At 38.4% G+C, this 13,709-nt stretch overlaps 1 protein-coding gene across 6 annotated transcripts in view; it reads left to right on the top strand.

Moving 5' to 3' along the window:
- Fam135a (family with sequence similarity 135 member A) overlaps positions 1-11,465 on the top strand; it is a 78,779-nt gene extending 67,314 nt beyond the window's left edge. For all 6 annotated transcript variants that reach the window (XM_029538385.1, XM_029538388.1, XM_021197626.2 and 3 more), the window contains 4 exons: positions 909-1,060; positions 2,153-2,263; positions 7,705-7,818; positions 10,052-11,465. In XM_029538385.1, the coding sequence (XP_029394245.1) occupies positions 909-1,060; positions 2,153-2,263; positions 7,705-7,818; positions 10,052-10,257 (583 nt within the window). In that variant the 3' untranslated portion in view covers positions 10,258-11,465. The remainder of the gene's footprint in view (positions 1-908; positions 1,061-2,152; positions 2,264-7,704; positions 7,819-10,051) is intronic.
- Positions 11,466-13,709: the final 2,244 nt, after the last annotated feature.

Here is a 13,709-nt window from a genome sequence, read left to right as displayed (position 1 = left end):
TTTTTTTTNGGGGGGGGGGGTGCCATAGCACCCAGCATACGTGGGGTGACTACAGGACAGTCAGCCAGACTCAGTTCTCCCTTTCCATCACGTGGCTGCTGAAAGTGTGTTTCAGATGTGTGTTTAGTGATCAAGCTCTGGTCCTCACATTCCTAGGCAAGCACTTGGGCAACTACACTAGCTCCTCATTCCATTACTTTTAAACTGTCAACAGCCTAAGAGCAGCAAATAGATAATTTCTTAAAAGTTGTCTTGTCTTTTATATGTACAATTTCATTGTTATATTTGAGAACAAGTAAATAATTTGGATGTGTACCTAAGAGGAAAAGTTATGACCTAGTTATTATATGACTATTTCTTAAAGATTTCCATTGCATATACAAATGTTTTATCTTCGTGTGTGTGTGTGTGTGTGTGTGTGTGTGTGTGTGTGTGTGTGTGTGTGTGTGTGTGTGTGTCATCTGTCTGCCTGTGTCCATGAGAGCTGGAAGAGAGCACCAGAGCCCCGAGCCCTGAAGTCACACACACTTGCAGGCTGTAGTGGAGCGGCCAGGATCTGAACCAGGCTCCTTTGCAACAGCAACAAGAACTTTTAACTGCTGAGCCATGGAGGATCCATCTAGCCTCTACAAATATTTTTAAATATATTTATTTCTACACAGTTGCTCATTATGATAGGTATTATAAAATGTATTTCTTATCATAATAATTTAGATCCAACTCTTATATTTTTATAAGTTAAAGTATTTCAAGTATTAAACTATAATTTAAAAACAAAATCTCAAAATTCATAATATTTTAAAATAATCTCTTGTGTATTAGATTTGAGGGTTTTTCTTGGTTTATCTCTCTCTCTCTTTAAAATGAATATTGTATGGTAAATACATTTTTCTGTTTCTTTCTTACAGCTTTATTGGACATTCGTTAGGCAATTTAATAATCCGTTCAGTGCTTACAAGGCCAAGGTTTAAATATTACCTCAGCAAACTTCATACCTTTCTCTCTCTTTCTGGACCTCACCTTGGTACACTCTACAACAGCAGTGCTCTCGTCAATACAGGTAGAAAGGTTTGTTATTGTGTATAAAAAAAATGTGACATAGATAATTTTAGGATTTTTTTGCTATTTATATTTAGAACCAATTTGTCACATACCTGAAGTCTCGTAAAATAAAAACTAAAGCTCATTTTTTATCTTGTATATATGAAATAATTTAATAAGAATATTGTTATAACAGCTACTTACAGATTTCCCCTACTAGCTAGCTGGCCACTTTTCTGAGCTTTAATTATAAAAGCATAATGGAGGGACTGGAGAGATGGCTCGGCACTTCAGGACGTGTTGCTCTTGCAGAGAATCCACGTGTGATTCTCGGCACTCATGTGATTTCTCACTCACTAGGGACTTTCAACAGACATGCATGGGGTGCACGCATCTCTATGCAGGCAAGCGTTCATACTCAGAAAACTAAATATATCAATAAAAATTAAAGGACCATAACTCTAGGATTAAAGGTTATGTGTCATATTGCCAAACCAATATAAGAAAATTTATTGAGATGTGACAGGTCCTTAGTTTGCTTATAGGTTGATTTAATTTTTCCCTTGGATTTTTTTAATATGATAGCTTAGTCAGATTCCCACTGTAAAAATACATTTAAAATTTCATTGATGAATCATTCCAGTTTCTTTGTACCCACTTCCAACCAGTGATTTCAAGTTGTTACTAGAAGTCGATAAGTCATTCATTCCAAGTTCTGTTTAAATTAGTCTTTTGTACCTTCCTTGTAACTACCTTTACACTAAAAGTTCAGTGCATGGACATTTGAGCCTACTGTGGTTAAAGTTTTGCTCTCTGTGTTTGTTTTATACTTTTAAGTAGAATGTCTAAAGATGGAATCATCCCAAGGTTGCTGTTTATAAACTATTATATATTTTGTCACTACAGAAGCCTCCATGAACCACCACTAAGCAATACATGTAAATATGTTTATCAGAGAGTAGAAGTACTTAGCAAATAAATTTTTATTAACCAACAAAATATTAATTATTAAATGTTATTTTTAATGAGTATATATTAACATTAATAATTTTATGTAGTACTACCTTCCCATGTATCATATTCAACTCATGTATCATATTCAACTTTCTAGGTCTCTGGTTTATGCAGAAATGGAAAAAATCAGGCTCTCTTTTACAGTTGACATGTCGAGATCATTCAGACCCTCGCCAAACATTTTTATATAAGCTTAGTAATAAAGCGGGTGAGTATGTAGCAGCAGTTTAGAAGATAAGCTTGTGAGCTAACTGATTGTCAGATGTCTTTCTGGTGACAGAACTGTATCATTCTGGCATAATTTTGGAAAGAAATAGCAGAATCCAATGCTAAGCTATTAAAGTAGTTCTTAATTTCTTGATAGGATTGTGGCTTTAACAAGCTGTATAGAACTTTAAATTTTGCATATGTGTGTGTGTGGGCAGGGTGGACACATGCATGCCACAACACACTTTTGAGAGTCAGAACAGTATGGTGGAATTCTGGATCAGCAAGCACTTTTACCTGACCAGCTGTCTCACCAACCCTATAGTACTATCTAGCACTGTCTCTGTCCATCTCTGTGGTCTTCTAGCTGTCTCCTACCACAGCCTTCAGCCTTTTTTATAAACTGCCAGATATTTTCCTTTCTTGTTTCTTGTTTGTTAAACATGTTTTTACAATGTTAGAAACTGTACTTTATTTGGGCTAGAGTGCTAAATGTCTCATCTTTCCTCTTCTTTTTGAAGCATGTTTTCCCTCCTCCTACTCCTCCCAAATGCTTCCACCTCCCTACTCACCCAGCTGTGTGTTCTTTTTCCTCTTTCTTTCAAAATACAAAAACACTGCAGAAACAGAAATGAAGATGAGAACAAAGACTGTTAGGGCCCCCCCCCCAAAAAAAGAAAAACCAAAGTAAAAAGTACATACAAAATTAAGTTTGTTGTATGTTGGCCAACTACTCCTGGGCCTGGGGCTTGCCCTGAGCTGTGGATATCTAGGGGGACTCCGCTGATTTTCCTGTTGTCAGCAGTTATCAGCTACACATAGCTTCGTGGTTAGAGGCGAGAGCTTGTGTCCACTGTGTCCACTCAGCAATGGGTCTCTGTATAGACCTTGTGTGTGCTGCCACCATCTCTGTGACTTCTTATGTGCATCAATCCTGTCGTGCAAATACTGTTTGCTTGGAGTCATCCATCACTTTTGGCGTGTAGAATCATTTTCTTCCACATAGATGCCTGAGCATTGAGGGATAGGGTTTGATGTAGACATCTTATTTGTGACTTAGCTCTCCAAAGTCTTTCACTCTGCACATTGTCCAGTTGTGGGTTAATTCCCTATAAGAAGAAAAGTTAATTCTACTGAAAGAAGATTTTTAATGTGGTTTGAGTGAGGTACCAATCTATGCATATAGCAAAACGTCTGCAGAATAGTGTTGGGTTTCCCTTAGTCTCGTGACCTATCTAATCTCAGGATATCAGCCACTTTAGCAGTAGCATGTATAGGTTCTAACAAGGAGTGGGCCTTAAATTCAAACAGAAAGTGGTGGTTACTCACTTAACATTTGTGCCATTATTGCACAAATCTATCTCGCAGCAGGTTGCGGTTGTGGGTTACAGAATTTGTAGTTGGGAGATATTGATGCTTTTCTTTCTCTGGTAGCATGCAGAATACCTTAAAATACCAAGAATGCTAGTCAGTAGAGGCAAAGCTTCTAGCTTGGCACCAGCTCAACTTCTCTGCACTTGATAACATATATAAGTGTTGTCTTCAACAATGGGGCCTTACCATCGGGTTATGGAGGGCATCCAGTAGTCTGGGCAATTGCCTGTGATGTTGTATAGGAGTTGATGAATGACTCAAGATTTAACCCATTTCTGATGTTGGAGGTTTTACTTGGTAGCAAAAGATACCTAATTAGGGTATTGTTCAGTGGTTCAGTTTGGATTGTTTATGTGTATATACTCTGCAGAGCTTCTGCAAAGTAGGTTTCCATTTGGATTTTAAATGGTCTTCAGTGTGCTGTTCCCTTCATATTCCATTCTTTGCTCTTCTCTTCATCCCCTTCCTCCTTAGCCATGCATTCTAGTTTCACCCTTATCTCTCCATGGCACTGTATCTATTGACCCTTCCTTGGAGGATCTTCTCTTGCCTGGTACCTTACTAAGTACCTAACCTCTGTATTTATATGGATCACAGGACACATTGAAGCTTAAAGCTAACAATTCACATGTAAGAGAAAACACACAATAATTGTCTTTTGAGGTTTGGGTTACTTCACCCAGGATGATTTTTTTGAAATATATATGTATAGCTACATTCATTTGCCTGTGAATTTTATTTCTCTTAAGAGAAATTCACTGTGTAAACATACCACATTTTATTTATCCATTCATCCATTGATGGATATCTGGTCTGAATATAATTTCTGGCTTTTATGAAGAGACCACAATAAACATGGTTAAGCAAATGACTCTATGGTAGGATGAAGAATCCTTGGATATATATTCAAGAGTGATATAGCTAGACCTTGATGTAGATCTAGTCCCAACTTCCTGAATGGTGACTGCACTGATTTCCGAAGTGGCTGCACACACTGTTACTCTCAGCAGCATTGCTTGAGTGTTCTGATTTCCCCCACACCCTCACCACCATGTGTTGTCACCACCATGTGCTGTCGTTCGTTTTATTGATCTTGGCCATTCTCACTGGGGTAAGATGAAATCTCAAAGTAGTTTTGATTTGCATCTCCCTGTTGACTAAAGATGTTGAACTTTTTTTTTTTCCTCAGATTTATGTTTCCTCTTTTGAGAACTCTCTATTTAGTTCTGAACTCCATTTTTAATTAAATTACTTTTCTTCTTACTGTTCTTCTTTTAGTTCCTTATACACTTTAGATATTAACATGCTTCAGAGGTGTAGTTGATAAATCTTTTTCCTAGTCTATAGCCTGTTGCTTTGTCCAGGTCATGTTCTTTGTCATACAGCAGTTTTTCAGTTTCATGAGATCACTTTTATTAATTGTTGGCCTGTGCTATTGGTGTTCTGTTCAAAATATCCTTTCCATGCCAGTGGGTTCAAGCCTAATCGTCACTTTCTCTCCTATTAGATTCAGGGTATCTGCTCTTATACTGAGGTCCAAGGCCCATTCAGAGTTGAGTTTTGCACAAGATGATAGATAGGGATCTATTTGCATTCTTTTAGATGCAGCCATCCAGTTTGATCAGCATCACTTGAAGATACTGACCACTGGCCTCTTTCTCACAAATCAGGTTTCCATAGGTGTGTGGACGTATGTCTAGATCTTTAATTCAATCCCAATTCATCATTGTGTCTGTTTTTATGCTGATACCATACTTATTAAATTATTACTATAGCTCTGCAGTACAGCTTAAAATCAGGGATTGTGGTACTTCCAGCATTTTTATTTTTTATTATTATTATTAATTATTCTGGATTGTTTTAGCTATCCTAAGCTTTTTGTGTTACCATGTGAAGTTTAAATTTTTATTTTCTATTTCTCTAAAGAATTGTGTTAGAATTTTGATGGGGATTGCATTCAATCTGTAGATTGCTTTTGGTAGGATAACTATCTTGACTATATTAATCCTACCAATCCATGAGCGTGGGAGATCTTTCCATCTTCTGCTGTCTTCCTCAAAGTTTTTTCAGTGTCTTAAAGTTTTTATTATAAAATTCCTTGAGTTGTTTAGTTAATGATCTCAATAATGTATTTTTATGCTATTATTAAAAGTACTGTTTGCCTGATTTCTTTCTCAGTCATTTGTGTATTGGAAGGCTATAGATTTTCATTTCCCTGTTGAGTAAAGATGTTTTTAACATTCATCTAAAAGTGATAGAATATGCCTTACCTTCACAAAGTGGGAAAAGACTGTGACGGGACAGGAGAGATGCCTCACAGTTATGGGTTCTTACTCATCCAGGGTCTATTCCTCAGACCAGTATGGCAGCTCACAGACATTTGTAACTCTAGTTCCAGAGAATCTTATACTGTCATCTGGCCCCTGGGGGCCTCATCAGGCACAATTGTGATATACATATATACGTGTAGGCAGAATAGTTATACAGAGAAAATAAAAATGAACAAATTCTTTTAAGTGGGAAATGAACAACAAATCATCATTAGAAAACATTGATAAATAAGTGCTGACAGTGCTCTCTGTGCCCCTCCCCTCAGAGAGACTGGGTTATTCGAGGAGTGAGCAGTCAGTGTGCAGACCTGGGCATTGGTACCTGCCCTATCATGTGTTGCTAAAGGGAGAACAGATCACCCCATCTGTTCAAATGTGATGATGAAGAAGGCAATCATATTCTCCATATTTTTATGAAATATTTGTGTTTCTGTATATGTGTGCAGTTGATTAATTCCTTTATAGATATTTGATTGTTTCCATTACTGCTTGAGAATTGTGGTTTTTTAGCTTGTCACTCAGAACAGTTGTTAGCATTTCATGAGGAAAAGGGCAGAATGGCTTTGTATTCTGCATACATGATATTGGCCTTGAGTGTTACTGGTTTTTCTGTAGGTTCAGCCTTTGAAGAATCACTCTCCTTGAGTTACAAAAGAAAAAGAGATGTCTCCAAAGTTCAGCATTCAGAATCAACAGTCATCCCACAGTTACCTTGTCCTAAGATTCTGACTCAAGCATAAAGTACCAAACCTTTACTGTGGCACATTTGAGAACACAATACCATGTCTACATACTTCAGTTCTAATATATTGCCATTATTGTAGTTTGTAATCACAAGAATTTTTATTCATTAATCAAGGCAATCAGCAAATTTGAATATTGCTGATGCTAAGAGGTCAGGTACTGCATGGGTTTGTTTAGTCGTCAAGAACCCCTGTCCTTACCCGGACTCACCTCTATAGAGGAAAAAGGTCTGGGGGTGGGGTGGGGGATGACAAAAGTGTGACTGGGTCACAGCATCCATTACTATTGTCACTAAGAAATTCTAAGCGTGTGTTCTCCTCACAAGTCAACTAAGCAGAACATGTGAGTGATGATAGACAAGTGTTATGAGGGAAAAGAAAAGGAAAAAGCTTTAAATAATTTTAAGTGGAGTGGTGTGGTTTTTTGTTTTTCGTTAGTTGGTTGGTTAGGGTTTTTTTTGTTTTGTTTTGTTTTGGTTTTTTTGGTTTCCTGAGACAGGGTTTCTCTGTATAGCCCTGGCTATCCTGGAACCCACTCTGTAGACCAGGCTGGCCTCCAACTCAGAGATCCGCCTGCCTCTGCCTCCCTCTGCTGGGATTAAAGGCGAGCACCGCACTGCCCGGCGAGTGGTATGTTTTTATGGAAGAATGTGACTTTGTGTCTTTGGGATTATCCATAAGTATTACAAAATATATTCTGGGAGGTAAGAATGCCATCACATACTTCTACAGAACCCTAGAGGCCCACATTTGAGTCCTCAGTCTACCGCGTCAGAGTCCTTGTGCTGTCAGAAAGTACAAATGCAGATTTCTCCTAGATTGCAGATTGCGTACATTGAAACGGGTTTTTTTCTAAAGAGGAGAAATTTGGAGAGTAGATTCATAATTATTTTAAAAGTCAAAAATGTAGTACTGGTGAGGAAGTTTAATTTTTATGATACTAGTTTTAAATCTGGTTAGGTTTTGCATTATAATTCATTATTTTCTACCTTTAGGACTTCATTATTTCAAAAATGTTGTGCTGGTTGGATCTCTGCAGGATCGCTATGTTCCTTACCATTCTGCCCGCATCGAAATGTGTAAAACAGCTTTAAAGGACAAGCAGTCAGGTAATGATGTAAAACAGTACCACAGCCAGTGCCATCTGGAAATGAACTGTTCCCGAATATGCCTTGAAGTCACTTCTTTCCCTTTCCTCCCTTCCCCTCCTGTGACCAAAGGCCATGGTTCTCCATGGTTTTCAGTTTCCCCTCCTGATATGCGAGCTGTCTTTTGTGTAAGTAATGCTTCTGCATTCCGCTGTCTGGAAAGGAATCTGAACTTTGGTTTCCCTCCATTGTTGGGCTTGGTTGTTATGTAGCGTTTGTGCTTCGTGTGTTTCTGTGCACTGCTTAGGGAGAGATGGCAGCAAGGACTACACCCTTTACAGTGCCACTGAGTGCTCTTAGTTCCTTTGCTGCTTGTTAAAGTTTAAATCATAGCTAGTTGAAGCTTCAAGGCAACCCAAGCCTCATTTGCTCATTCCGTTACTAAAGCTCAAAGATATTGACAAATACAGGATTAAAGCGAGGATCTGGGTCTTCTGCCTTCAGTATTGTCTCTGTTCCCTTTTTAAACACTGGATCCTTTTCTCAGTGCGCACCATGACAGCAGACAGCTCCTTCTGGTGGGAGCTTTTACAGTGTGCATTGGTGGAGCCTCTCGTGGCACTTGTTTGATCTCACATTTGTTGTGACATCCGAATAACCAGAGCCTACATAGGAGAAGTACAAAAGGTGTTCGTGGGCAGCCTAAAGGAATTGGGTGTCTTTCAACAGTGAGATTCCGAGCTGCGGACTGCAGCTTCCTGGGTTACCTAACAACAAAAAGTCTTCCTTTTAAAACATATTTGTAGGAATAGCATGGATACACAAAGACAGTTTGAAAACTGAAGAAGGAAGGGAATGAAAAGGGCTGGTTGTAGTTATTTTGGTTGGTTGGTTGATTGGTTGGTTGGTTGGTTGTGAGTTTTTGTTGTTTTGGGTTGGGGCAGTCAACTTATGTGTTATTTGTCTTCTAATGCATGTCTCTTTGTCTTTATTTTTCTATATACTCCATTCTTGTCATTCCTCAGGGCTGCATCCTATGTCTAATCTATCATGCTTAAGCTGTTCCTTCCATGGAAGCATTAGCTGCTTATCCATCGCTGATGAGCATTACAGACGCATCATCAGCAGGGGGTTTACACCTTATAGTAGTTCCCATACTTATTATGTGCAAGCATGATATGTCTAATCTTTATCTCTTTTGCTTAACATGACCTGCTAAACCCCCTGTATGAATTAACTTAAAGAGGAGCAGGGAGGAGCTGGAGAGATGGCTCAGTGGTGAAGTGCACTGACTGCTCTTCTGAAGGTCCTGAGTTCAAATCCCAGCAACCACATGGTGGCCCACAACCATCTGTAATGAGATCTGACACCCTCTTCTGGTGTGTCTGAGGACAGCTACAGTGTACTTACATGTAATAATAAATATTTAAAAAGAAAAGGAACAGGAAGATTTGGGGTGTTGTCTGTTTTGTATACAGAAAAGTGGGGTCCGCTGTGATGATGTTTTCCCTGTATTCCCTGTCACCCTTCCTCTCCCTTCCTGGTCTTCTTCCTCTTCTGTTCTGCTTCTATGATGTACATATCTTCTTATTCTCATTCTTTCCCTTTTCTTCTGACCTCTGAAAGTGTGGTACATATTCAGTTATTAAAAAAGAATGAAATCATGGCGTCCATAGGAAATGGATAAATCTGATATCACTGTGTTAAATGAAATAAGCCTGACTCAAAAAGGGAAACACCATGTTCTCCTTTAATGATGGATGAAAGAATCAAACTTCAAGTGTAAATACATGGTGGAGAGCATGAAGAGTGCTAAATAACCTCCCAGACCACAAAGCCAGCTCTGTGAGCCAGCTCCTGTTTTGACAAGACGGAGTTGCTGTTCTTTGTCAAAAAGTTCTCGCTAGACTGTAAAGTATTTTATTTTACCTAATGAAAACATTATCACGTTCAGCTTATTTTCTTTGTTTAGCAAATTATAATTGACTGCATTCAAAGAAAACTTTTACATGCTTTGTTCTGAGTTTAAAAATTGACAAAAATAGTGTATAATAAATTTGAGCTGACCAGATAAGGTGTTATTATTATTTCCATAAATATTTCCTGTTAAACATTCTCAAAATAATAGCTGAAGAACAAATTTGATGAAACTTTTCTGCTTTATATGGGAATAATATAAATTTAATAAATTAGAAAAAAGTTGACATAGACTTTTAAGTTATGCAAATAATTCTCCTTTTTGTCTATTTCATAGGACAAATCTATTCCGAAATGATCCACAACTTGCTTCGCCCAGTTCTACAAAGCAAAGGCTGTAATTTGGTTCGATACAATGTCATTAATGCATTGCCCAACACTGCTGATTCGCTCATTGGAAGAGCAGCACATATAGCTGTTCTTGATTCTGAGATATTTTTAGAGAAGTTTTTCCTGGTTGCTGCACTCAAATATTTTCAGTAGGACCGAAGCATCATTAGAGACTTACCAATTACCTCATTCAGCAGTAATTTAAATAATGTATTATAGTTGTGTAGATGCTAAGTTTATGACATATTTATACCTTTTTATATGGAAGATAATTTATATCATCCATGTGTAGAGCCTTTTAAACATCAACTTTACTTTCTAGGTAATGTGGCTGTGCAATATTTTTTTAATTTTATCTTTTTACTTTTCTATTTTTCATATATTTTGCTACCTAAGTATTTCAGTGAACCTGGTGCCCATGTGTATGTTTGATCATTTATTATTGGCTTCCACGGTCCTTATTCAGACTGTATCACATTAAAGGCTGTTACTGCTAGAATAGAATAGTATTTTAAATTCTCTAATTTGGGGCTTTTAGTGGACAATAAATTTTACCTTTAACACTTTATTCTGTTTAAACTGGAAGTAAAATAATGGCTGCTAAAATGTATTTTTGAAATCAACTTCTTTAATCCTAAGATATTAACTTTACATTTGATCAAACCAGGTGGTTCATACATGCCAATGTTTTAAAGGTTTTCTATAAAATCATATTGTTGCTATTAAACGTGTCATGCTTATTAAAATATATTTTTACTGGTAATTTCAACATTATTTCTCATATTGACTTTTATTACTGGAACTTTTCTTGTTCATTACGAGCTTATAAAGATTTTTGAATGCCCTCTGCCTTGATTTGGTTGTGATTTTGTTGAATTTAGTAATGTTGCTTGAACTTCTCACAGCAGCTCTGTAACCCTTTTCATAGAGTTCCTTGTATATAATAATTAAATGTTGAAATTTATGAAATACTTTTATGAATTTAGATAATTTTTAGATACTATTAAATTTATCAGGCTAGAAAAATCATGTAAATCAAATATTCAGTTTAAAATTGAGAGACAATTAACTTTACATGTTTGGTGGTACAGATGTGGGTGTTTTTGATACATGGAAATATTGAGTCTTTACAAAAGGTGCTGATTAGCATTAAATTCACTATTTTTCCTCCTGTTTTACTTGTGAAAGCAGTAATGCACTGAGGGTGGGTGGAAAGGCCTGTTTCTGTTCACCGATTGTTGTGGACAGAGGGTTGTTGAGTCTGTGTTATGTATAATTGGTGCATGTTTATTTTAGTATCCTGTTAATTGCCTCTGATGTTAATAAATGAGCAATGCCTTTCTGGAGGGATAGCAATGACATTTGTAATGCTTGCTTACTCCAAGAATGCTTAGGGGTGCAGCAGTGGCCTGAATAACACTGTCAGTGCTGGATCAGTTCCACAGTGGCATGTCCACCCAGCCTCAGGGTGGCCTGGGCTAGTGGGTTCTGAGTGTAGATGAGCGCATCCTGAGGCTGCGCAGCACCCAGATCTCTTCTTAGACTCTGTCCCCATCATTAAGTGATAAATGACTGCCTGTGGTTTCATCGAGAACTCGATAGTGTAATCTTTCAGATATGCCAAGTTCTTAAAGAATTTCATTGATGTTTTTTATAATTATTTTTTTAAATTATTCAAAATTTTTATGAACTGAACTAAGTGATAAATTTACCAAAGATATTGTAGCTGGAAAACATAAATGCATTCATTGTCAACCATATTTTTTGCTCCATATTTTTTATGTTTGGATAGGCTAGGTAGTTGATCTTTTAAGTTTAAACACCTTCTGACTTGACAGAGGCCTCATTCATAATCATATAAGTCATACCTAAAAGAAAGCTCGTAGGATCATAGTTAGTAAGTGATTGTGGTTTATGATCTAATGCTTAATCCCTATTTATCAGGAAAATCATTATATATCAGTTACCTCCATAAAGTGACATTCTGAAAGAGAGGGGACACGATTGTCTTACATGGAACAGTTGCTCAAAGAATGAACCTCATCAGTGTGTACCAGTACCAAGCCTGGATGCACACAGTAAATAGTTATGACTAACTTACACATTGGAAGAACAGCAGGTCTGTCAAAGAATGGATGAAAAGGCTAGAGAACAGGATTGGTGGACTGCAGCCAAAGGAAAATGCAGTTCAAATGTCATCTGACCGTGAGAAGAGTGAAGGAAGATGCGTGAACTTGCTGGCAGAGAACCTGTGGACATTGGCTTTCAAATGCTCCCTCTGGATTCAGTCTGGTGGGAATGCCCAGCTGACCAGGGTTATGTTTTGTGCTAGCCATGTGCTAGGGTCATGAAGGACAGCAAATGTATCTATCCTGAGTTTCCAAAGTAGGAAGTGGGCAAATGTAAAAAGTATTGTGCTCCTCGCCTCACTTTTTAACATCGCGAGGTTCTGTAAGTGTGGCCCAGGGAAGGTGTTGATGCTTTCAAAACAGGCCGATCCTGAGTCCTAGCATAAACTGACAAGTCTCTAGTAAGATCTCGGGCAAATCCTTTGACTTAAAACAGTCATTTAGACCTCATCTGTAAGAGCAGACAGATGATACCAATGGCTCACCAAACTCAGATATTTGACCTTTCACTTGTAAATATGACCTTGCCAGTGAGCATTGCCAGCTGCTCTCAGGAAGAGACAGGTGTCCACTGCCATCAATGAAGCATGTAAAGTGTGCCTTCACCTGATCTCTCTCATCCACTATGGGTATCATTTGCTTTAGTGATCAGTCTTAACAATTAGGATCAGAACCATCACGTCTATATACAATAACAGTCTTAGTTACTGTTACTTAGTGTTAAGCATCACTTAAAAAAGAAAACCTTTACTTGGGAACTTGCTTCACAGTCTTAGTCTGTGACCTTCATGGCAGGAAGCAGACAGGCATGATGCTGAATCTGGCATGAGCGTTTTGAAACCTCAGAGCCCACCCCTAGCAACACCTGCAAAACCACACATCCTAGTCCTTCCCAAACAGCTCCACTGCCTAGGGACTAGACCTTCAGATCCAGGAGCATTTTCTCTAAGGTCCTTCTCTTTGAGTCCTGAGAGTCTCTCACCTCCCAGGTCTCCAGTGCATTCTGGAGGGTCCCCACAACCTCCTACCTCCCAAGGTTGCATGTTTCCGTTCTTTCTGCTGGCCCTCAGGGATTTCAGTCCTTCCCCCGACCCAATACCTGATCATGTTCCCCTCTCCACCCCTCCCCATCCCCTTTCCCAGGAAGGTCCCTCCCTCCCCCCTTGTGGTTGCTTTCCTCTCCCTCCCAAGTGGGACTGAGGCATCCTCACTTGGGCCCTTTGGCTTGTTAACCTTTTTGTGTTCTGTGGGCTTGAGTATTTGGCACTTTTTTTGTTGTTGTTGTTAATATCCACTTATTAGCGAGTACATACCATGCATGTCCTTTAGAGTCCAAGTTACCTCACTCAGATGATACATTGCCCAAGGCCTTGTGTAGCTGGAGCAGAATTACAGGCATTGCACAACACTGGTACATTGGGCCATAACAGGCAGTGACAGGGTTTGGTAGATTGTTTCTTCATGTGGAAAGTAAAA

Source organism: Mus pahari, chromosome 5 (genome assembly GCF_900095145.1).
Source record: "Mus pahari chromosome 5, PAHARI_EIJ_v1.1, whole genome shotgun sequence".
Lineage (NCBI taxonomy): Eukaryota > Metazoa > Chordata > Mammalia > Rodentia > Muridae > Mus > Mus pahari.
Note: the sequence above shows the minus strand (reverse complement) of the source record. Positions and strands in the feature narration are given on the sequence as shown.